The sequence below is a fragment of the Scyliorhinus canicula genome, chromosome 5 (genome assembly GCF_902713615.1).
Source record: "Scyliorhinus canicula chromosome 5, sScyCan1.1, whole genome shotgun sequence".
NCBI lineage: Eukaryota > Metazoa > Chordata > Chondrichthyes > Carcharhiniformes > Scyliorhinidae > Scyliorhinus > Scyliorhinus canicula.
The window spans coordinates 61613301-61639055 of record NC_052150.1 but is presented as its reverse complement, the minus strand read 5'-3'; the positions used below and the strand labels follow the sequence as shown (position 1 = coordinate 61639055).

Genomic DNA, 25755 nt, shown 5'->3' with positions numbered 1-25755 from the left:
CTGCAGGTATAATAATAATAATCTTTAATAAACTGGCAGTTGTGGATCATGTACCTGATGTACACCCTGTCTGATTTTCCAGTTCCTGATATCCATGAAGGAAGTGATGAAGAATCTGCTCCAGTAAATTAGGCATTAGTCACTTACTTAATAATTGCATGGACTGCGGATTAGCTAATATTAATGTTCTGCAGGCAAAATAAATCAGGCCAGCAGCAACCGTTGATTTCTCTGAAGGTTGGCTATAGGTCATCTTGCAGCATCATATTTATCTGTTACTATTTGCCTCATGAAGCACATTGTTCAAGCATAGAAATATTTGTCGTGGCCTGTACTTTTTTGGAAGGATAAGGGTAGTTCTAAGCATTCCTCTGGCTGAGTAGCCATACTCTTCTAATCATAACAAATATAGTTTTGTGCTCAGGAGGAATGGCCAGCATGCAAATTATACTGCTTGCAACAGTGAACACATAAAAATAACTCTTGCAAACGTTCTACATATATGTACAATGCCTCTAATTTTTTTAAAATATTTTTATTCAAGGCTTTTCACACATACACATAAAAATATCAGAAGACCAAAAGATCAACATGAACAGAAACTACAAGCCCCCAACCTCCCCTGATACCAACACCCCACCACACCTCACCTTCCTAATTTTTCCCTCTTCTCCCCCCACCCAGCCTCACTGACCCCTCAATCCACTTTAAAGAAATCCACCTCCTGGTGAACCCCTTCTCCAGCCACCGCAAATCGAACTTGACCTTCTCGAACCGCAGGAATTGTGCCAGGTCGCTCACACATACACCGGACTTCAGCAGCTCCGATTCCCGCCAACACAACAAGATTTGTCTCTGGGCTATCAGGGAGGCAAAGGCCAATACACACTGAATATCACCACCCCCACACCCAGAATTCCAGACATAACGTCCGAGAACCCCTGCCAGAACCCTCTCAGCTTTGGAAACATGTGGAAGTGATTCGCGGGGCCCAAGCACACCGCCCACACCTATCCTCCAGCCCTGCAAAGAACTGGCTCATCCTCGCAACTGTCATGTGGGTCCTATGCACCACCTTAAACTGGATGATGCTGAACCTCGCACACGACAAAGACGCATTCACCCTCCCCAGGGCCTCCTTCCACCTCCCAGCTCATACCTCCCCACCCAACTTTTCCTCCCATTTGCGCTGAATCTCCTCCACCGGAGCCCCCTGCCTCTCCATCAACTCATTACAGATATCCAACACCATAGAATTCATAGAATTTAGAATTCATAGAATTTACAATGCAGTAGGAGGCCATTCGGCCCATCGAGTCTGCACCGGCTCTTGGAACGAGCACCCTACCCAAGCCCATACCTCCACCTTATTTCCATAACCCAGTAACCCCACCTAACACTAAGGGCAATTTGGACCCTAAGGGCAATTTATCACGGCCAATCCACCTAACCTGCACATCTTTGGACTGTGGGAGGAAACCGGAGCACCCGGAGGAAACCCACGCAGACACGGGGAGAACGTGCAGACTCCACACAGACAGTGACCCAAGCCGGAATCGAACCTGGGACCCTGGAGCTGTGAAGCATTTGTGCTAACCACCATGCTACCGTGCTGCCCATCCCCTCCCTAATATCCTCCTCTGACAACACTGGAGGCGGCAGCCCTGGGAAGGAACGGCACCTCTCCCCTCACCTGCAGCATTTGAAACCATTTCCTTTGGGCAGGTCATACGTTTTCTCCAACTTTTCCAAACCTGCAAACTTGCCCCCTATAACTCCACAGTTTCAGCCCCATGATTTTCACATATCGACATGCCCCCAACCTGAAATGCTGCCTACATTGGCTCCATACACGTAATGCCGAAACCACCACTGGACTCACGTAATACTTGATAAGCGAGAATGGAAGGGCACCAACAGCAGTACCCTCAAACTCACCCCCCTTCACGATGCTGCCTCCATGCGACCCCAATACCGACCCCTTCTCCACAGCCAGTTTCCTCACCATTGTGATGTTCGCCGCCCAGTATAATTCAGTGGAGCACATCCTATCTCCTCCACCAGCTGTGCCAAGTTCAATTTGTTTAGCTGAGCCCAGCTCCATGTTACCCAAGATCCCATGACCCTTTTGAAATGTTTTCAATCCCTTTAAACCTGCAACGCCCAAAGTGCTATTGCCCCTTTAAACCTGCAACGCACAAAGTGCTATTGCCAACGGCTCTATCATCAAGGCGAAAGGCAACTGAGAGAGCGGGCATCCCACCTTGTCCCCCGATGTTACCCAAAGTACCCCAAACCCATCCTGTTCGTCCGAACGCTCGCCATCGGCGCCCTGTACAGCAGCCAAGCCAGTCCACGAATGCCCGGCCAAACCTAAACCAACCCATCACCTCCAACAAATACGCCCACTTCACCTGATCAAAGACCTTCTCCACATCCATTGCCACCACTACTTCTTCCTCCTGCCCGTCCGAGGACATCATAATAACATTATGTAGCCTGTGTACATTCACCGACAACTGCCTTCCCTTCACAAATCCTGTCTGGTCCTCTCCTATTATCCCCGGCATACAATCCTCTATCCGCGACGCCGACACTTCGGCAACAACTTTGTATCAACATTAAGCAGCGTTATCGGATGGTACGACCCACACTGCTCAGGGAGATGGACGCCTGCGACAATGTGGGGGGAAGCTCCCACCACCTCTCACCTCATTATACGTCCTCACTAGCAGAGGCCCCAGCTCTGTACCAAACTTCTTATAAAGCTCCACTGGGACCCTTCCGGCCTGGGGCGTTCCCTGCCTGCATTGCACCCACATTGCCATTACCTCCCTCAGCCCAATTGGGTTGTCCAGTCCCTGCACCCATCTCCTCCTCCACCCTGGGGAATTCCAACCCGTCCAGGAACCGTCTCATCCCCTCCTCCCCAGACGGGGGCTCCGACTCATTCAACCTCCTGTAGAAGGCCTCCAACACCCATTCACCCCCTCTGGGTCTGCCATCACCTTACCCTCTCATCCCTCACCGTACTGATCTCTCTCACCGCTGCCTGCATCCAACAGCCCAACATCTAACCTCCATTATCCTCATGGTGGGCCAGCATCCTACTCGCATTTTCCCCGTAGTCATGCATTGTCCCTCTGCAACTGCCCCACCGCCTTCTCCGTGGATACTGAATCTCCTTTAACAACCCCTCTGCTGGCGTCACCGCATACCTCCGATCCATCCGCAGAATCTCATCTTCCAGCTTTGCTCTCTCCTCTCACTGTACCCTCTCCCTATGTGCCCGGATCAAAATAAATCCACCTTTAACTACCGCCTTAAGTGCCTCCCACAGCTTGGCGGCCTACAGGTGACCTACCCTGTATAATCAACTCCATATAGCCCTGAATGGCGCCCTCTCCCACTCACACACCCTTTCATCCACCAACAGCCCAACATCTAACCTCCATTATGACCGTTGGGCCTCCCTGAACCACTCGCAAATCCACCCAGTGTGGTTAGTGGTCGGAAACCACCATCGCAGAGTACTCCGAGTTAGCTACTCCCGCCAGCAGTGTTTTAGGCATCACAAAGAAATCAATCCGGGAGAACACCCAGTGAACATGTGCACAAACCTCCGCGGGTCCGCACCCCCATACGACCCAACTCCCTAGCCATCGCCAAAACCAGCAACGACGTAGGACTCGACCGATCCAACCTTGGACCCAGGACCATATTGAAATTGCCCCCTACAATCAGCCTGTGTGTCCAGGTCTGGGATACTTCATAACACCCACCTTAAAGTCCATGCCATCCTAATTTGGGGCATAAACATTCACCAAGACTACCGGCATCCCCTCCAGTTTCCCACTGATCATCGCATATCTACCTCCTGCATCGGCCACAATGTTCCCCACCTCAAGCGCCACATTATCATTCACCAACACGCCAATCCCCTTGTCTTCATATCTAACCCCAAGTAGAACATCTGCCCCACCCATCCATTCCTCAGCCTTGTCTGATCCCCCAAGTTCCAGTGCGCCTCCTGCAAAACACAACATCCGCCTTCAAACTCCTCAAGTGCGCTTAACCAACCCATTCAGCCCTCGCACGTTCCATGTAACCAGCCTGGTCAGTGGACACCCTGCCCCCGTACTCATACAGCCCCCCCCCCCCTTCCAGAAGTCCACCGTCATTCTCCCTTCCCAACTGGTCACACCCATCCACCGACACATGCAAACAAAAAAACAACCCATTCTCCCCTCCCCCACACCTTCCTCCTGACAACCCCCACTTCACATCTGTTGACTATCCCACCCAGCTAGCATGGTGGCCCCCACCCAAGGCCTCGGACTTCCTCTCACACTCACAATCCACCCATCCAGCCCAACCCTCTCAACTACAAAGAAAAACAAAAGGCACACTCACCATCACCGTTCCACCGTCATACCTTGCCCCAATCCACCCACCCAATGTGCCCCAAAATTTACACAGAACTCCTCTTCAAAGTTCAACATCATCACACTCCTCTCAGTCCATGGTCTCTCATGAAGTCCATCGCCTCCTCCAACAAGTCAAAATAAAATTCCTGCTTTTGATGCGTCACCCACAAGCGGGTAGGGTACAACACCCTGAACATCACTCCCTTCTTGGCGACTGTTATCAGATTATACCTGTCCTTCCACTTGGCCAGCTCCACATCCATGTCCTGGTAAATCGCAGCTCACTCCCCTCCCAGATTCACTTCTTGGTCTGCTTCGCCCACCAAGATCTTCTATTTGTCCAAGAACTGACGCAGCCTCACCATCATTACCCTTGGCGGCTCCCCCATCTGCGGCATCCTCCTCAGCGCCCTGTGTGGCCGATCCACCTCGAGGGGCTGGCCAAAGGCCCCTACCCAATCAGCTTCTCCAACATGCTTGCCACAAACTTGTCGACCGTTGCACCTTCAATGCCTTCGGGCATCCCCACGATCCTCAGATTCTGACTCCTGGAGCGGTTCTCAACATCCTCCAACTTCTCTCTCAGCCCTTCTGGCTGCTCAACACCATTCCCATCTCCGCCTCCAGTGAGGTCAGCTGATCCTCACGTTCCCCCACTGACTCCTTCACCTTCTGGATTGCCAGGTCTAAGCCTCCTGCCTCTGCTCCACCCGCTTGATCGCTGCCCCAAGCAGTTTCACCACCTTGGCCAAATCCTCTAAGACCTCTTTCCTCTGCTGCTGGAATTTGCGATTTAGGACCGCCACCAGCTGCTCTGTTGACCACGTGGAGGGCAGCACTGCCTCCACCATCTTTCCTGTCACACCATGAAAACCGTCCTGCTCCGACTGCTCTCTTCCTCGAGGCAATCCTCGACCGATGAGCCATACAGCAGCTCATCAGAGTATTACATTCCATGGACTCATGCACCTTTTGCCCTCAAAACACCACACAAATTAAAACAACATTAGCCTCATTTATTCTATTCATATTTTCCTGCCCTTTTCCTATTACAATTTTATGATTTTGAAATGCTTATCCAACTTAAAGTTACAATCCCTACTCCAGCATTAGGTATTTACAAAAAAGTGAATCAAAATTAATTCTAGAATTGCTTTAACACAATGACATAGGGACTGTTACATTACAGCTTCATTTCCAAATGCTATGGCAATACTTGAATTAGCATTAATGTGACAGCTATGCTGTTCCAAAGTAGTTCTCAAATGCGTGAGCAGCACATCAGATGCTCAATCTTTAAAAATAGCTGCTGAAAATTATTTATAGCGGGGCACAGGCACCATGAAAGAATGGGAGACAAATCTGTTTTGTTGACTTTAGAAAGAGAGAAGAGAAGCAGAGAAGCTGTAAACACACATCTGTATCTCACAACAATATGTTTGTAATGATATGATTTGAGGAGATATGGCAGATATGTAAACAAATTGGATTTTTAAAATGGTTTTCTTTTATATGAAGGTGCTGCATTTTTTTTAGTAAATACCGTACATAACATCCACGCTGTAAATAGAAACCGTAGCACTTTCTTAATTTTGCTGTTATTCGGTAAATAAAAACACTGAACAGGTTATTCTTAAAAGCACATCATCATCTATGATTGGCAATACAATCCACATATGCACAGGAAGCCTAGATTGTTGGAGATACTGCTTAAATCCATGTTGTGCTACCAGCAACTGAGGAAAGGAGGAGGAAAAGTATGAAATGACATGGATAGGATCTCTTTGTGATGCTGTCGGCCCTGACCTGGAAGCAATTTTGCAATGGGACAAACAGGGTCTCTGCCAGGAAGCCAGCCCTTGCTCCTCGGGCCCTAAAATGGCCATTTCCAGCCCAGCCTCAAATTTAAGGTTAGCGTGTGCCGGATAGATCGGGAGGGGAGCGGAATATAAAAATGCTAAATTCCCAATCTCAGGAGATGGCGGAGGTGGGGGGGGGGGGGGGGGGGGGGGGGGGTGAGAGCAGCACTTCCATCAGTCACCCTTCTGACTGAGGGTGTTGTTCCTTCAAGGACTGGACCCCCCCCCCCCCCCCCCCCCCACCACCCAGTTTATCCACCGATACCCCAATTGCTCACCTCGCAAGTCCTCTATCCTCCCCTCGCCGGGAATCCTGTCACTTACTTCACTGGCCTCCATGCCCTGACACCTGTCCCAGGCACATTTTTGCACTGCAGCACAGTGCCTGGATGAGTTGTCGACAAATCTGGTTGGCTACAGGTCACCAAGGTGTAACGTCTGTCCAAATGAGTGCCAGTCAATGCTTATTAGAATATAAAATGGCAGCTGGCCAGTCGGCTCCTTGGATGTCAGGAATCGAGTTTCTGCAGTCATTAAAGTTCAGTTCTCGGTAAAAGTGTGTCTGCATTAGGCTTATATGCAGATCTTGTGGATCCGAATTATAACGTTCCAATTTTTTGAGGGCCACGAAGAATCCAACACAAGTTTGTAGAATCTAAAGAAATAACCTTAGTTACAATTACATATATACAACAGCAGCAGTACTCCAGCATTGCTCACTCCTCTCTGCTGGTTCCATACTGACCAGCTCTATTTATGCAGGTGACTCTGCTAATCATTTTTCCACCCCCCTCATTGGGTAAGCTCATAATCACGAAGGGTTGTGGGATTGCGCCACTAGTCCCCAGCCAGTAGTAATCAGGCATGTTATAACATCCCTCCTCCCATCCCCACCCAGTAGTAATCAGGCATGTTATAACATCCCCCCCCCCACCGAAGTCCAAGGAATCCACCAAAGGAGGGCGACAGACTCGTTTTGCCACAGGCTGGACACCATTTGCATGAGGTGCTGGTTCGGGTGGCATGTAACGAGAAAGAGAACGGCGCTTCCACGGTGGACGGCATGACGGTTATACATCCACGGGTCGCGGAACCTTGGACTCCCCCTCGGAAGAGTCCTGTGATTCCATCTCGGAATCGGAGCCCACTGCCTCCGTCATCTCAGCATTCCTATCTCCACACGGTTCTGCAACAACCTGTGCAGGTTTTGAGTGCGGCACCAGAGGGAGATCGTGAGGATGATCCTCCACTGTGTCTGGTCTCTGCGTCTTGTGTAAGTGAGCTCCGGTGTCGGGGAATCTTTTGAAGAGGCAGCCTTCTGGACCAAACGTGGTCTACATGCTTGCGCAGGAGACGACCCTAGGCATGCACCTGGTAAGAGAGAGCCCGTTCGTCAAAAGATAATACCAGGGACCTCCTGGGCACCACCAGAAAAATTTCGAAAGAACACCGGGTCACCAGGTGCAAATTGCCGAATCAGCCGATGCCAAGAAAGGCAATGCCCCTGCCGTTCTTGATGCGGCGTACTTTTGCGCCAATGTCCTGGAAAGCCATGCTAAGGCAGGTGCGAAGTCTCCGGCCCATTAGGAGTTTTGCAGAAGCTACCCCAGTCACCGTATGTGGAGTGGTCCCACACAAAAACAAAAAACGACTGTTTCTTTAGGCCCGTTTGAATGTCTGTACTGCGCGCTCTGCCAACCCATTGGAAGCCGAGTGGTATGGAGCGGTGCGTATATGCCGTATGCCGTTCACCTTCATGAACCTCACAAACTCCTCACTTGTGAAAGGAGTGCCATTGTCCGTGACGAGCACCTCGGGGAGGCCACATGTACTGAAAGACAAACGCATCTTCTTGATTGTTGCGCAGGATGTTGTGCCTACCATCTTATGCACCTCCAGCCATTGAGATTGGGCATCGATTAATAAAAGGAACATGGATCCTTGAAATGGGCTGGCAAAATCCGCATGCAAACGCGCCAAGGTCACCCTGGCCATTTCCAGTGATGTAGGGGCGCCCGGCTGAAGCTTCTGATGCTCCTGGCGAATGGAGCAGTTTTGGGCCATCTTCTCAATGTCGGCGTTGAGGCCTGGCCACCAGACATAACTCCGGGCCAACATTTTCATTTTGGTCACACCTGCATGCCCATTGTGCAAGTCCTTTAGTATCAGCTCCTGTCCTTTTTCTGGGACGACCATGCGCGTCCCCCACAAGAGGATACTGTCTTCCACGCTAAATTCTGACAGCTTGGATGAAAATGCCCGCGACTCACCTCGGAGCTGTCGATGCTGCCCACCATACAGGGCTATGTGCCAAACATTTGACAGGACTGGATCCGTCTGGGTGCACTCATGGATCTGCGATGCTGTGAAATGAAATGAATGAAATGAAAATCGCTTATTGTCACAAGTAGGCCTCAAATTAAGATACTGTAAAAAGCCCCTAGTCGCCACATTCCGGCGCCTGTTCGGGGAGGCAGGTACTGGAATTGAACCGTGCTGCTGGCCTGCCCTGGTCTGCTTTCAAAGCCAGCAATTTAGCAGTGTGCTAAACCAGGCTCCGACAGGCAAGGAGTCCATAAAATTTAGGGTTGCAACCACCTCACCGGTTGTGGGGGTCGGCATGGGGCCAGTTGGCAAAGGCAATTGGCTCAGTGCATCTGCATTTGCTATTTGGGTCCCTGGTTTAGAGAATACTCGTACTTTAGAGATGCTGTGGAGAATACTCATAGGCAGCGAGCAACAAAGTCCAGCGCTAGATCCGCGCGGATGCAATGGGCAGAATTGGCTTATCCTCTCGGAAATTACCAAGTAGAGGCTTATGATCAGTCACAATAGTGAAGTGGCGGCCATGCACATACTGGTGGAAGCGTTTCACCGCAAAGACCACGGCCAGGTCCCCCTTCTCAATCTGAGCGTACTTCTTTTCTGCTGCAGTCAATGTGCGGGAGACGAAAGCTGTCGGCTGCTCGGCTCTGTTCTCCATCTTGTGGGACAGGACGGCTCGAATACCACATGGGGATACATCACACATGATCTGCAAAGGCTTTTCAGGATCATATTGGGTTAGTAACCCAGACGACGGCAATTGCTGTTTTACCCACCGGAAAATGGTTTCTTGCGGCTGACCCCAAACCCAGAAGTGATTCTTCTTTAACAGAAGGCGCAACGGGGCCAGCGTAGTTGCCAGATTGGGGAAGAACTTCCCGTAGTAGTTTATGAGGCCGAAAAAAGAACGAAGGTGCGAAGTGTCAGTCGGGGCGTGGGCCTGCTGAATTGCACGCATTTTCTCTGTGATGGGGTGCAAACCTTTGCGGTCCACTAGAAAAACCAGGTAGACCACTTCCTTTGCCTCAAAGATGCATTTTGTACGAACGGACATAGCCTCTGAGAAGCATCTAAGGACAGCCTCCAAATTTTCCAAATGTTCCAGCTCCGACGTCCCCGTAATCAAAACGTCGTCTGAGTAAATAGCGACATGTGGTAAACCTCTCAAGGTGCCCTCCATGATGCGTTCAAAGATAGCGCAGGCAGAGGATACTCCAAAGGGCAACCGTGTATATTCATACAGGCTCCCGTGTGTATTAATAGTTACATATGGCCGGGAGGCAGGGTCCAGCTCCAACTGTAGGTAGGCATGACTTATATCTAATTTAATGAACGAGAGTCCACCTGCAAGCTTCGTGTAGAGATCTTCTCTGCAGGGCATTGGATATCGGTCGAGTGGGAAGCCGTTTTCACTCAGTTTATAGTCGCCGCACAAGCGAACAGTGACATCTGGCTTCATTATAGGTACAATTGGTGCTGCCCAGTAAGCGAAACAGACAGGCCTGATAATACCCAAGGACTCCAAATGAGTGAGTTCCGCTTCTACCTTCTCAAGCAAGGCGTAAGGCACCGAGAGCGCCCGGAAATAGCACGGCATGGCTTCTGGTTCAACCTGGATACGGGCTACGGCCGCTTTTATCTTCCCCAAACTGGGCTGGAATACATCTGGGTACCATCCTAGTACCTCCGTCAATTCTCCAGAACTTGTTTGAAGGAAGTGCTGCCACTGCAGCCGCAAATGGTGCAACCAGTTCCGACCCAACAGGCTGTGCCCGTGGCCGCACACCACGATAAGCGTGAAATGTCCCTCCTGGCATCCATAAACAACAGGGGTTATTGTAGTTCTGGTAATGTCCAATGGTTCCCCGTATAGATGGCCAACCTGGCATGTGCATCGGTTAATGTAAGGTTCTGCATAGCCTGCTTGATGTGGTCAAATGTCCTCTGGGCAATCACGGAGACCGCTGCGCCAGTCCAACTTCATCTTAAGCGGGTGAGCATTGACCCGTACCATCACCTTAATGGGGGCCACACGGGGAGCTGCCACACACTGCAGCTGCAGGCAGTCATCCTCCGTCTCCATATCATCTCCACATCCTCGGGAGTAGTCACTGCAGGTTCATCCAACTGAAAGATACGGCCCCCTGGGCTGGCCCCAGTTTCTGTCAGAACGATGGCGTCTCTGGTGCCCCCAGGACCAGCACCCACAAGTCCGACACTGACATGGTTCCTCATCGATCGGTTCTGGAGAAGGCACCCTTCGGGGAGGAATGTCCGGCGGCCACTGTCATTGATCCGGACGCTGCCCCACCCAAGGTATGGCAGGGATACAGGGAGACGCTTTGGGACGGAAGGGGTTGCACCCCAAGGCATGCACCTCCATTCCCTGTAGCTCCTGCACTCCCCATTCTGCAGTCTCTTGGGACAACGCTATCTGAGCGGCCAGTTGAAAAGTAAATATCAGCTCGGCTAACAACGTTCGCTGGATGGCCGCGTTAATACCGCAAACGAAACAGTCTCATAACATTTCTGATAAAATCTCACCATAGTCACAGTATTCCGCAATCCTGTGCAGCCTAGATAGAAACTCAGCAAGGGATTCTCCTGGGGTCCACTCTGCGGTATTAAACAGGCAACGCTGGACTATCGTGGACGGGGTTGGGTTAAAATGTTGCTCCACCAAGGTCACAAGTTCATCAAACTTCTTGGTGTCTGGTGCAGCTGGGTACGCAACATTCCTAATCACCCGAAACGTATGCGGACCACAGGCGGTGAGCTAAATGACCACCTGGCGCTCGTTTTCGGTGATGCTATTCACCCGGAAATTGTAACGCATCCGTTGGGCGCACTGGTTCCAACTTTACAGCGCAGCGTCAGACATCCAAACATCCATAAAGTGGCATGGTGCAACAGAAAAAAAATTTCCAACCTGTATCCAACAAAAATCCAAGGAGGTGGCTTCAGCAGCTTAGACAGCGATCCACTTTAACCCTCATCGCCAGTTTTGTGAGGGCCACGAAGAATCCAGCACGAGTTTGTAGAATCAAAAGAAATAACTTTATTTACAATTACATATATACAACAGCAGCAGTACTCCACCACTGGTCACTCTTCTCTAGCTGGTTCCACACTGGTCAGCTCTATTTATGCAGGTGACTCTGCTAATGATTTCTCCACCCCCTCATTGTGGAAGCTTTGACTCACTAAGGATTGTGGGATTGCCATTAATCCTCAGCCAGTAGTAATTAGGCAGTTACAACACAATTTAATAACTATATGGTAGTAGACACAAATATTTGTGTCAAAATGAAACAAACTCACCTCTGTGGCTGCTGGACTGCCTCCCAGGTCGCGAGACACAAACAGATTGACTATGGGCCTGCTGATTCGCTGAGTCGCTAGAATCAAGGCCAAAGGCCACCAGAAAGCCAGCATCTTCTTTATTGTGGCTTCTCCCTACAATGTGTAAGAAAACAAGTTCAGATTCAATACAGTGCAGTACATATGGACTTATGGGACCATTAGAAGTTTGGGAACCTGGTTCATTAAGTAGTGGGCTTTGCCACAACTTTTTAACTGAGTCATGTCATTAGCATCCTGCCTCCATGTCCCAAGACCAGACAGCAAGGGCAGGAATGGCACACTAGATCTGTCAAAAGAAGGATTTCAAATTACAGGAACCTTGGCATGGGTTACAATGATTCAACGGCACTTGGATTTTTGAGGCTTTGGCAAATGTAGGAATGTAGAAGAAACCTGGAAAAGCAATGTGGCGCACGTGAGATCTCAGGGACTCATATCAGGGGGCAGCATGGTAGCACAGTTGCTTCATAACTCCAGTGTCGCAGGTTCGATTCCTGGCTTGGGTCACTGTCTGTGCGGAGTCTGCACGTTCTCCCAGTGTCTGCGTGGGTTTCCTTCGGGTGCTCCGGTTTCCTCCAAAGATGTGCAGGTTAGGTGGATTGGCCATGCTAATTTGCCCTTAGTGTCCAAAAAGATTGGGTGGGGTTACTGGGTTTCCGGGGTAGGGTGGAGGTGTGGGCTTGGGTAAGGTGCTCTTTCCAAGGGCCGGTGCAGACTTGATGGGCCAAATAGCCTCCTTCTGCACTGCAAATTCTATGATTCTATGACTCAAATAAGATGATCTTTCCCAAGAACAGGAGAAAAAGGACAATCTGCTCAACCAACTGACTGAGAAAAATCAGCAGAAGAAGTATGGCCCTTCATCCTGGAGACAGTGGACCAAGAGGATCCAGGACCTCAGGAGGGTGGGAGAAGACAATAGCATGGTACTTTCACATCTCGACTCTTCCAACACTCTCCTGGATGGTAATCCTTCAGAAAATGCACCTTGCAGCTTCACTTATTTCTTTCTCTCCTGACACATTCTCACTACTCTATCCTAACAGTCAACACATGCTCATCTTACAGCTCTTTGACACCTGTGTCTCAAGGCCACTCCATAAATGTTATTCTTCATAGTACACAAGCCATTGCTAAAACTCAATACGCTTTTGTTTCTCCCCTTGTAGAAGACAGCACACAACCTCATGAAGAGATGAAGAGTTTAATAAATTCATATTAAACTCAGAACGTTTAACTCGGTTTCTCTCTTCAGATTTGGCCAGATCTGCTGAGGTTTTCTAACATTTTCTGTTTTGATAACTCTTCCCCAAGTTGTTTATAACTGCAATTCCAAAACTCCCAACTACTAAAAATTTGGCTATCTAGTTGCCACATAGCGTCTGAACCCATACACAACCACTGACGCCCTTATCCCCAGCAAAACGTTTACTCAATCGCTGTGTTTTCTGACTGTTTTCAGACATTTTTGCATGGGCTGCTATTTCCTTCATGTAATCACTGGGTTGACTAAAGCCATTGTCTTTTTCTCCCCGTCACAATCTCAGTAATATTGCCACTGAGTCCATCTCATTTGCTCGACGCCTTTTAGTCTAAACTAAACTGTTCACAATTATAGCATTTTTTTCTGACTGCAGCCTGATATATTTCCTCTCCATTACAAAGATAGCTTACTTCCACCTCTTTCATGCCTTTATCCTCACCAAGTTTGACTATTCCAACACTCTCCTGATGTGGAGAATGCCAGCATTGGACTGCAGTGGGCACAGCAAGAAGTCTTGCAACACCAGGTGGAAGTCCAACAGGTTTATTTGGAATCACGAGCTTTTGGATCTAATCACCTGATGAAGGAGCTAAGCTCCGAAATCTTGTCATTCCAAATAAACCTGTTGTACTTCAACCTGTGCTGCAAGACTTCTTACAACACTCTCCTGGCCAGTCTCCCATCTTTCATTCTCCTTAAATTTAAGCTCCTCAAAAACTCTGGTGTCTGTATCCTCTCCTACAGGAAGTCTCGCTCACCTTTATCTCTGTTGACTTATATTGGTATATAGAATAGAATAGAACAGTACAGCACAGAACAGGCCCTTCGGCCCTCGATGTTGTGCCGAGCAATGATCACCCTACTTAAACCCACGTAACCCTTATACCCGTAACCCAACAATCCCCCCATTAACCTTACACTACGGGCAATTTAGCATGGCCAATCCACCTAACCCGCACATCTTTGGACTGTGGGAGGAAACCGGAGCACCCGGAGGAAACCCACGCACACACGGGGAGGACGTGCAGACTCCACACAGACAGTGACCCAGCCGGGAATCGAACCTGGGACCCTGGAGCTGTGAAGCATTGATGCTAACCACCATGCTACCATGAGGCCATTGCAATGCATTAAAAATGGCAGATATAGTACCTCATGACCTCAAATATACAAAAATGTTTGTTTTAAATCCCCTCATGGCCTCGGCCTACGTATCTTTAACCTTCCCCAGTCCTACAACTCAATCCCCAAATTTCCTGCTCCTCTAATTCTGGCTTCCTGTATATTCCCCTATGTTCATCCATCCAATTCAGGCCATGCTTTATGCCACCTAGAACCTTCACACTTGAATTCCCTGCATAATTCCCTTCACCTCTCCATCTCCTATATGATCCTCCTTAAATACACATTTTTGACTCAGCTTTTGGTCACTCCACTACCACCCAGTGCCTCCTTTTTGGTTCACTATCTAACTTTAAGCAGTATGTCTCTGTGAAGTTCCTTGACATGATTTTTAAAGAGATTCTTTTGGTGAAAATAGTAGTTATAGATACAAATTTTTTATTAGATAGACAACATTTCTCCGAGCTTTAAAACGGCTAAGAGATTTAACAGGCAGCCAGGTTAGATAACCTCATGTGAATAACCTCCAGAGGATTGGAGAACAGCCAATGTGGTCCCACTATTAAAGAAAGCTTGTAGAGATAAGCCAGGGAACTACAGACCAGTGAGTCTCACGTCAATGGCAGGGAAACTATTGGAGAAAGTTCTGAGGAACAGAGGGACCATGCCGTGTTTGTCCACAGATCTCAGAAGGCAGGTTAATAGGGTGGTGAAAAAGGCATATGGGACACTTCCCTTTATCAATCGAGGCATAGATTGCAAAAGCAGGGCGATCACGTTGGAGTTGTGTAGAACATTGGTGAGGCCACAGCTGGAGTACCGTGTGCAGTTCTGGTCCCCATACTATAGGAAGGATGTGATTGCACTGGGGGGGGGGGGGGGAGGAGAGATGGTCAGATGCTTTTCATGTGTTGGTTCAGACTCCATGGACCAAAGGGCCTCCTGCACTGTATTATTCTGGGATTCCATGAATTGATATTGCCATGCTGTTAACAAGCCAACAAAATGATAGAGCTAACTCCTAAACATTTGAATGCTTAAACAGTCCGCACAGTATAAATCCCAAACAGATTTGGCCAAGTGTTACATAATGCTAAGAGTTGTTGACGTCAGCTGCGCCATTCAGGGCAGGCAATGTTTGTTGGTTAGCCAGTCACAGGAAATACACCATTCTAAGCTCAACTTGTGTAACATCCAGAGGCTAGTTGGCACTGGAAGACTTGAGTTGTTGCAGGGGACTCAAGGATCAAAAGGAAGAAATCATATCACACACTGTAAAATCATGATAAACTAGGGGCATTAAACTTATAAAAATACCACAAATTCCAGCTGTGTGTGTCTGTAAAGCTTAGTTAGAAGATGTTATCCAAGGGTCTCACACTGATATGCAAAGTTAGTTTAATGCTTGCTATGTTACTTCACTCAATGATCAGCCTATTCCTTCCACTGATCCTAAACTATTTAAAGTTTTTCCTTGTTGCTAACTAATTGACGTTGATATTTACCCCCATTTCTGGTCCACTTCTTTCGGGAATGATGTCATGCACATTCTTATAGTAGCCAAGGCCCACCATGGTAAAACGCACCATTACGCCCATGTATAAGGCCAGAATTGGAATCAGGAGTGGCTCTGTGCATTCAAGATGACTGTGAAGCAAGATGGATACAAATACAATCTGGAAAGAAAATAAATAACATTAAGATAAACGCCAGTTTATGACTTGCAAATAATTAAATTAACGTAAAGTACAGTTTAATGAGCAGTATGTGGTGTAATGGATAGCATCCCTGCCTCTGAGTCAGAGGTTCTGAGTTTGAGTCCCACCCCAGGACATGATGGCCAAGAAAGCCAAGTTTAATACACAGCCAACATGTGAAGTATCAACCTACAAAATCCTTCCAACACGCTAATGGCAGGCAGGGTGACATGGTAGCAGAGTAGTTAGCACTATTGCTTCACAGCACCAGGGTCCCAGGTTCGATTCCCGCTTGTGTCAATGTCTGTGCGGAGTCTGCACGTTCTCCCCATGTCTGTGTGGGTTTCCGCCGGGTGCTCCTGTTTCCTCCTAGTCCAAAGATGTGGAGGTTAGATGGATTGGACATTCTGAATTCTCCCTCAGTTTACCCGAACAGGTACCAAAATGTGCCGACTAGGGGCTTTTCACAATAACTTCATTGCGGTGTTAATATCAGCCTATTTGTGACAATAATGATTATTATTATAAAAAAGAGCTGGAAGGTCTTCTGGTTAGCCTTGCTTGATGCAGTGTGGCACCCCACAAGCTATAAGCCTCTGGAAACAGGAAGTGGAAGTCTGCCGAGTGGATCTGCCATTTCAGTAACAGGCTACATTCTATATAGATGCTTTGGGATGTTGTACATTTTTAAAAATTCATTTACGGGGTGTAGGCATCGCTGGTTAGTCCAGCGTTTATTGCCCATCCCTAGTTGTCCTGCAGAAGGTGGTGGTGAATTGGTTTTTTAAATCACTGCAGTCCCTAATGTGTAGATGAGGTGTGCTGTTAGGGAGAGAGTTCCAGGATGTTGCCCCAGCAATAATGAAGGAACGGCAATATATTACCAAGTCAGGGTGGGGTATGACTTAGAACATAGAACATAGAACAGTACAGCACAGAACAGGCCCTTCGGCCCTCAATGTTGTGCCGAGCCATGATCACCCTACTCAAACCCACGTATCCACCCTATACCCGTAACCCAACAACCCCCCCCCCCCCTTAACCTTACTTTTATTAGGACACTACGGGCAATTTAGCATGGCCAATCCACCTAACCCACACATCTTTGGACTGTGGGGGGAAACCGGAGCACCCGGAGGAAACCCACGCACACAGGGGGAGGACGTGCAGACTCCACACAGACAGTGACCCAGCCGGGAATCGAACCTGGGACCCTGGAGCTGTGAAGCATTTATGCTAACCACCATGCTACCCTGCTGCCCCAGGGTACCTCTAGGTGGTGGGGTTCCCAGGTATCTGTTGCTCTTGTCCTTCTAGATGGTAGTGGTCATGGGTTTGGAAGGTGCTGTCTAAGGAACCTTGGTGAGTTACTGCAGTGCATCCTGTAAATGGTACACACGGCTGTGACTGTTCTTTGGTGGTAGAGGGTTTGAATGTTGTGGAAGGGGAAGCAATCAAGTGGGCTGCTTTGTCCTGGATTGTGTCAAGCTTCTTGAGTGTTGTTGGAGCTGCACTCATCCAGACAAGTGGAGGGTATTCCATTACATTCCTAACTTGTGCCTTGTAGATGGTGGACAGGCTTTGGGGGGTTAGGAGGTGAATTACTCACCTTATGATTCCTAGCCTTTGACCTGCCCTGTATTAATATGGCCAGTCCAGTTCAGTTTCTGATCAATGGTAACCCCCAGGATGTTGATTGTGGGGGATTCAGTGATGATAATGCCTCTGAATGTCAAGGGGAGGTGGTTAGAACCTCTCTTGTAGGAGATGATCATTGCCTGGTACATGTGTGGCGTGAATGTAACTTGGCACTTGTTAGCCAAAGCTTAGATAGCGTCCAGGTCTTGCTGCATTTGGACATGGACTGCTTCATTATCTGAGGAGTTGTGAATGGTGTTGAACATTGTGCAGTCATCTACAAGCATCCCCACTTCTGATCTTATGATGGAAGGGAGGTAATTGATGAAGCAGCTGAAGATAGTTGGGCTTGGGACACTCCTGCAGTTCTGTCCTGGAGCTGAGATGATTGGCCTCCAACCATCACAAGTATCTTCCTTTGTGCCAGGTATGACTCTAACCAGCAGAGTTTCTCCCCTGATTCCCACTGACTCCAGTTTAGATAGGACTCCTTGATGCCATACTCGGTCAAATGCTGCCTTGATGTCAAGGGCAGTTACTCTTACCTCACCTCTGGCATTCAGCTCTTTTGTCCATGTTTGAACCACGGCTGTAATGAGGTCAGGAGCTGAGTGACCCTGGCGGAACCCAAACTGAGCATCAGTGAGCAGGTTATTGCTGACTAAGTGCCACTTGATAGCACTGTTGATGACTCCTTCCATCACTTTGCTGATGGAGACTAGACTGATAGGGAGGTAATTGGCTGTGTTGCATTTGTCCTGTTTCTTGTGTACATAGAATTTACATAGAATTTACAGTGCAGAAGGAGGCCATTCGGCCCATCGAGTCTGCACCGGCTCCTGGAAAGAGCACCCTACCCAAGGTTAACACCTCCACCTTATCCCCATAACCCAGTAACCCCACCCAACACTAAGGGCAATTTTGGACACTAAGGGCAATTTATCATGGCCAATCCACCTAACCTGCACATCTTTGGACTGTGGGAGGAAACCGGAGCACCGGGAGGAAACCCACGCACACACGGGGAGGATGTGCAGACTCCGCACAGACAGTGACCCAAGCCGGAATCGAACTTGGGACCCTGGAGCTGTGAAGCGATTGTGCTATCCACAATGCTACCGTGCTGCCCAGGAGACACTCGGGCAATTTTCCATATTGCTGGGTAGATGCCAGTGTTGTAGTTGTACTGTGCTATAAGGGTAAGTTGTTACATTGAATTGATGTGATGATAATAATAAAATGCAACCAAGGAAGAAAATATTACTGTCCGTGTTCTGAGGAAATGAGGCATTTTCCATTTTCAACATTTGAACCTGCACATAAAGTACAACACAGGTCAGCTTCTCCCATGCCATCTCCTTTCCTGCTCTCAAAACACTGCTTCTACAACCATACCTTTGGTTTCCATCTTCATTGCTTTCCTTCCCTTCAATTGATGGGGTAAAGAGAGGTGGAGTGCTGCACAGTACTGAGACGGTTTAGCTCACGTGGCTAGACAACTGGTTCGTGATGCAGATCAAGGCTAGCAGCGTGGGCTCAATTCCCGTACTGGCTGAGGTTATTCATGAAGGCCTGCTTTCTCAACCGTGCCCTTTGCCTGAGGTGTGGTGATCCTCAGGTTAAATCACCACCAGTCAGCTCTCCCTCTCAAAGGGGAAAGCAGCGTATGGTCATCTGGGCGTATGGTGCTTTTAATCCCCGGGATTAACTTCCACAATGACCAAAAGGCAATGCAGAGGACAGCAACAAGGCTGATTCGTAGTGTTAGAAGGGCAAACAATGAAGGGTGAATTAAAAGTGATTTTATGGGAAGAGATATAAGAAACATGGAAAATATGCTCAGCAAAAATAAACTTGGAATATTTTTAGAAATTCTAAATCTGATGGAAGAGAGAGTAGAGGCTCAATAAATGAAAGTTTAGGTCAGAAATCAGGAATTATATTGCTTTAAAGATCAATGGCTCAACCTAGCTGTCAGGAAGGGTAGTTGGGGCTCTTAAGAAAGAGGCAGAGGTTGTAATAGGAAGATGGCAGTATTCTTCAGTCCAGACTGTCAACAAAGTTAACTTTAATCTAAATCAGTTGCAATGACTCAAATTTGTTTCACTAGATTTTTATAGCAAGAACTGGGAGGTCACGTCATCCATTTTGATCCGTTTTTAAGTGAAAGAATGATTCTATAATCCACTGTGAATATGTTCTTGCCCCTTCATACATTTAATGCACCATTTCAAACTTTGATATTTTTCTGCCTTTTTAAAATTTGTAATGATTCCTGATTGAGAAATCCCATTTGTAACTTCAAGTTTTAAACTTTCAATTCGGACCCAAGGAGGAACAGACGTTTATATTCAATATTTGTTCAGAATGCAAGTGTTAAACTTGATCAGTTATGTCTTCATACAAATTTTACATTATTCTACAGGAAGGATTTTAACTAAGACATTTATTTCCCTCGGATATCTTAAAAACAACATTCCTATATTGTTATGGGCCAGCGTTTAGAGAACCACAAAGTGTATCATGGAGTTCGCCTGACACACAACTTTTACTAGATTGTGGTATGGGGAGCACACGGGCAAATCTACAGGAGTGGTACAGCAGAAATGGAAAACTATTTTTTTAAGCAAAACAATGTTTATTCTATGAACTCAAATTAACCTTTTAAAAACATACGGTGAACATCTTAGCAACTATCAATTCAAATACAACCCCCAAAGAATACAACACTAAGTAATCCTATCAGCTTTCCTTTTAATGTCTATAAGACTTAAAACACCTTTTACCAGAAGCACATCAGGTTAAAGTCACTACTGCTATTAGTTTTAAATCACCAGGATCGTTTTACAGTCTTTAGATTATAGAGAGATTCTAATACACCTTCTGGCTACGACTGCAGCTATCCAGCTCTGAAAAACAAAACTAAAAACATACCCTGCAGCAAACAGCCTAAAACTAAAGTAAAAAGCTGACAGACAACCCAGCTCCACCCACTCTCTGACATCACTGTAGTAATAAACACCCATTTCTTAAAGGTACTCTCACTACAGATACTTATATACACACCCATTTATAAACACCCATTTCTTAAAGGTACTCGCACATGACAATATCAATAAGATTCCTGCATTTTTATACAATTCACATGTAAAATTCAGAGTACATCACTGAGTTACAAAATATTTATGTCAAGACTGCTGTCTAGCAAAATGAAATTGAAATTCTTGAGACTTATTTCTGTATCTTACCTCCGTCACACCTTTAATGCTCGAAAATCAAAAGGTTTTGACAAAATTTAAAGAAAAATTGCAAAATATTGGGAATATTCTGCAAGGAATATTTGCATCCTGATCATGAGCATAAATCGCTTTACGCTTGCTCCCTCTCCACCCTTCCCATCATCATTGAGAGCACAATATGGGCTGGTTTAGCCCAGGGGGCTAGACAGCTGGTTTGTAAGGCAGAACAAGGCCAGCAGCATGGGTTGAATTCCCGTTACCAGCTTACCCAAACAGGCACCGGAATGTGGTGACTAGGGGCTTTTCACAGTAACTTGTCACAATAAAAGATTATTATTATTAAATCAATGCCATCTCACCTGAGCAATGACATCTGAAACTGAGGCACAGCCCACCAATAAACTGTATTTATGTTTCAACAGAATGCCAGCATGGGTCCAAGCCTAGAAAAATGTTAAGTGCAATCATTCAGGTAACAATTCCATTTAATATTAGTAAGACATACAGTTTGCAGGATGTTTTCATTCAAAAGTAAAAACAGTTTATACATTCCAACAATGGCAGAACCATGAATTCGCACTGATGCCAATGGTAGGAGAATATCCATTTATGTAAAGCTGTTCTGCTCAGAGCTATGGAAAAGCCATTTAAACATTTATTTTTAATTGTGTTTTTTATGGCAGAGGAAAAATGGAAGAAAGCAACATTTCCCTAAATTTTCTTGCTGCATTTTCCCCATCATCTTACTCTTGTCCCACTTCAAATTAGAAGGTCTGTGAGGACATGACTAATGCACCCTGTGGCCAGCTGCTCGGAAACATCGAAGCCTTGAATCTTCCCTTCCTGTTCGGAAGGCATTTCAGGAGAGACTGCATTACACAAAACCTTCAGGAAGAAAAAAATAAGTAGAGGAGAAATCAGTTTCAATACCTGAAAGTTGGAAAGTACAGGTGTGTGCATGCCGGGTGCGGGCAGGGCTGAGCTTCCCTGTGATGCATCGCACATTCATAAAGCTCACCAATACATGAAGAATCATAGAATTTACAATGCAGGAGGCCATTCGGCCCATCGAGTCTGCACCGGCCCTCACAAAGAGCAAGCCACTCAAGCCCACGTATCTACCCTATCCCCGCAACCCAGCAACCACCACTTAACCTTTTTGGACACTAAGGGCAGTTTCCCATGGCAAATCCAACTAACCTGCACATCTTTGGACTGTGGGAGGAAACCAGAACACCCGGAGGAAACCCACGCAGACACGGGGAGAACATGCAGACTCCACACAGAGTGACCCAAGCCGGGGATCGAACCTGGGACCCTGGAGCTGTGAAGCCACAATGCTAACCACTGTGCTACCGCGCAGGTGAGGTCTTGGAAAATGCCCATAGCTGCAAACATATGCAAACATAGCTGCCCATGGTTCAGGGAAATAAATATATTGGGCAAGATTCCCTGGATTCCCTGTGGCGTGTTTCTCAGTGGCAGGAGGTGGCCCACCATTGGCCGGCAGCAGGATCTTCAGGTCTCACTGCTGTCAATGGAGTTTCACACTGAACACACCCCATGCCGCCGGGAAACCCGTGGCGGGGGTGCATAGTCAGTGGGACTGGAAGATCCCACAGGCGTGAACAATTGGAAGATCGCGCCCAATGTTTCAGTATGCTGCTATTGTGAAACTCAATGAATCTCTTTTAGTGTTGTGAATCATTTATCTTTCCTAAACTATATGAAATGTGCACTCTGTAACTAAACTTGGTGTGTTCCCAAATCACCGACAGCAAAGACTTTCGACAAAGAGTAGCTTATTCATCAGCTGAGCAACTACTTCAACATTTGTGCTCTGCCGGCATCCCCGGGATTAACTCCCAAGCTCCTGCCACGCGACCTCTTTAGTAGCCACATCATCATGTTTTCACGTGACCACTCGCTCTATATATTCCTCATTTAGCTGGAATACCCTGTGGCATGTGATGTAACAATGTACACAAGAGGAAACCATGTATACACCACTATGTAACATGCAAGTTAAATGAGTTAACAATGCCTAACTATGTACATATGCAGTGAGGCAAAGATTAAGCTGTTGCAGCTGGTGCATAGCCCATTGCTGAGGAGTGCAGCATTAGTCAGTGTGATCCCATGCACAATTATTTAGAAGGTGCTTGGCTGAGTGAACCACCCCTTCCACTAGACCGTTCCGACTGTGGATATAGGGGACTGCGCACGATATACTCAAAGACCCATGTGTGTGAAAAGTCCTGAAATTCAGTGGAATAGAATTGGTGATCGTTGTCCGTGATGAATCTCTGAGGGCTGCCGTATGTGGCAAAGTGTCTCTTGAGCTTAATGATGACTGTGTTACTCGTCATGTTCAGCAGTAGTCGAGTATATAATCAACTACCATTTCATTCAAAGATCATAATAATAATAATAATCATCATTTTATTTTTGCACAAGTTCGGTGGGGTTTTATTTCATTAAAAAGTGCAGAACTTTGGACAGATGGAGACGCCATACTTTCTGACACCGAATGGCTTCACCTTCATCCAACAGATTCCATTGGAGGCGTATGTATGACGGCCGAAGGAACCCAAAACCATTTCATTCATTTTTGTCAGCAGCAAACAAGGTAAGAGAAAATGCCGGGTCACGCAGGTCTGCCGACGTAGACCACAAAGGTCAGCTGGCGTGGGTCGCGAAGGTCGGCCGTTTGGCAAAAATGAGTTTGAAAAACACTGATCTATATAATTAAGACACCTAGTGCTGTCATCCTTTGCAGCTCATTGGCTACTTTCTGCTTCGTGGCCTCTGGTACTCATCTCGGTGCACAGAATGTTGGTGGTATCAAATGATTCAGTCTCATGTGGTATACAGTTGGTAGCTTACGAACGATGTCAAAGTTGAAGAGGCATTTCTATGCGGTCATCTCTGGAGCTTCGAATTGTAGAATATGCACTTCTGGACCAAGTTGAAACATAGAATTTACAGTGCAGGAGGCCATACGGCCCATCTAGTCTGCACCAACTCTTTGAAAGAGCACCCGACCCAAGCACACACATCCACCCTATCCCCAGGACCCAGTAACGCACCCAACACTCAGGGAAATTTTGGACACTAAGGGCAATTTAGCATGGCCAATCCACTTAACCTGCACATCTTTGGGCTGTGGGAGGAAACCGGACCACCTGGAAAAAACCCACGCAGACACGGGGAGAATGTGCAGACTCCACACAGATAGTAACCCAGCAGGGAATCAAACCTGGGACCCTGGTGCTGTGAAGCCACAGTGTTATCCACTTGTGCTACCGTGTTGCATCTTCAGAACAGAAAATTTGTACGCCATAAGCTACGAGAGCTGCATATAGGTCTAGTTCCTGTAACATTCAGCTGGATAATACATTCCACTTTGCTCCAGTGTCAATCTTTATCGTTAGACTTGCATTACTGCAAATTATGTTGAGGGTGGTGAAGATCTCACCCTTTTCTGTGACAATGTCAATGCTCTTACAATAGTGTATTCTTGGAGGCTGTGTGGCTTTGCTGCTTTGGCTGAACTCCAGTTCATTCACCTTACTGACGCTCCTATCCCTGGAAGACTGAGCAGCTGACATGTTACTGATGGCTGAGGAACTCTGCTGTGGTTTCGATCTGTAGCACTTAGCATTTCTCACATTTGTTGCATCTTTTACCATATGCAAAATAAGCTATTCCTTTTGGTGCTGATACTGCAGTTGAAGCAGGGTCCCCCCTGTACTTCGAATACTTTGGTTTCCTGCCTAAAAGCTCTGTATCTTTTTTCTGATTGTACGTTTGACATACTGTTTCATGCATAGATACATTTAAAAACAATTATTTTATTAAAATTTAGGGTGCCCAATTCATTTTTTTCCAATTAAGGGGCAATTTTAGCATGACCAATCCATCTACCCTGCACATCTTTGGGTTGTGGGGACGTTTTAAATCACCAAAGGATTGATTTACAGTCTTTAGATTACAGAGAATGATTCTAATACACATTCTGTCTGTGACTGCAGCTATCCAGCTCTGAAAGCGAAACTAAAACACACCCTGCAGCAAACAGCCTAAAACTAAAGTAAAAATCTGAGACAGCCCAGCTCCACCCACTCTCTGACATCACTGCAGTGATAAACACCCATTTCTTAAAGGTACTCTCACGACAGATACTTATATACACACCCATTTATAAACACCCATTTCTTAAAGGTACTCTCACATGACACCTCCCCCCAAGAAAAAAAAATAAACCATCAACTTCAAGATGGTTTCATTTTTCACCTTTTCACTATCCTTTAAGAAATGCACACAGTAAATATACTTTTTTGTTTCCAAAAAACAACACACGCAAACAGGTACAATAATTTAGTCCATTTTTGTTCTTCCTCCAAATGAAATCCATCTTGATCCGTCCAGTTCTCTATGCCTCGGAATTTCTCTTCAAAGTCAGATACTTTAGTTCAATCTGATCACAGAGTCCCATGTAATTCTCCAACACAGGAGCATTGGTCATCACAGCTTTCAGGCAGTCAAATGCATGTCGAAACTCCGCTGTCCACTGAAATTTGTTACGCTTCTTCAGCAAGTCCATCAGTGGAGTAATCACGCTACAAAGCTTTTGCACAAATGTTCGATCAAATCCACTCATGCCAAGAACTCGCATTATTTCCCTTCGTCTTGAGGGTATCGGAAACTCCTCAATAACGTTGGTTTTACATCCCGTGTGACCATTCAACCCTGTCCGATTGTATGGCCAAGGAAAGTAACTTGGGCCTTTCCAAATTCACTTTTGGCTGGGTTTATCAC

General features: G+C 47.0%; 1 protein-coding gene across 2 annotated transcripts in view; it reads right to left on the bottom strand.

Annotated features, from left to right (window-relative positions):
* The window catches only part of LOC119966017 (progressive ankylosis protein homolog B-like), a 250863-nt gene that overhangs the window by 104212 nt on the left and 120896 nt on the right, over positions 1-25755 (bottom strand). The window contains exons 4-6 of one of the 2 annotated variants that reach the window (XM_038797155.1): positions 21294-21377; positions 15866-16036; positions 11933-12067 (exon numbers count right to left, since the gene is read on the bottom strand). In XM_038797155.1, coding sequence (XP_038653083.1) covers positions 11933-12067; positions 15866-16036; positions 21294-21377 — 390 coding nt within the window. The remainder of the gene's footprint in view (positions 1-11932; positions 12068-15865; positions 16037-21293; positions 21378-25755) is intronic. The other variant, XM_038797157.1, reaches the window with a different exon arrangement.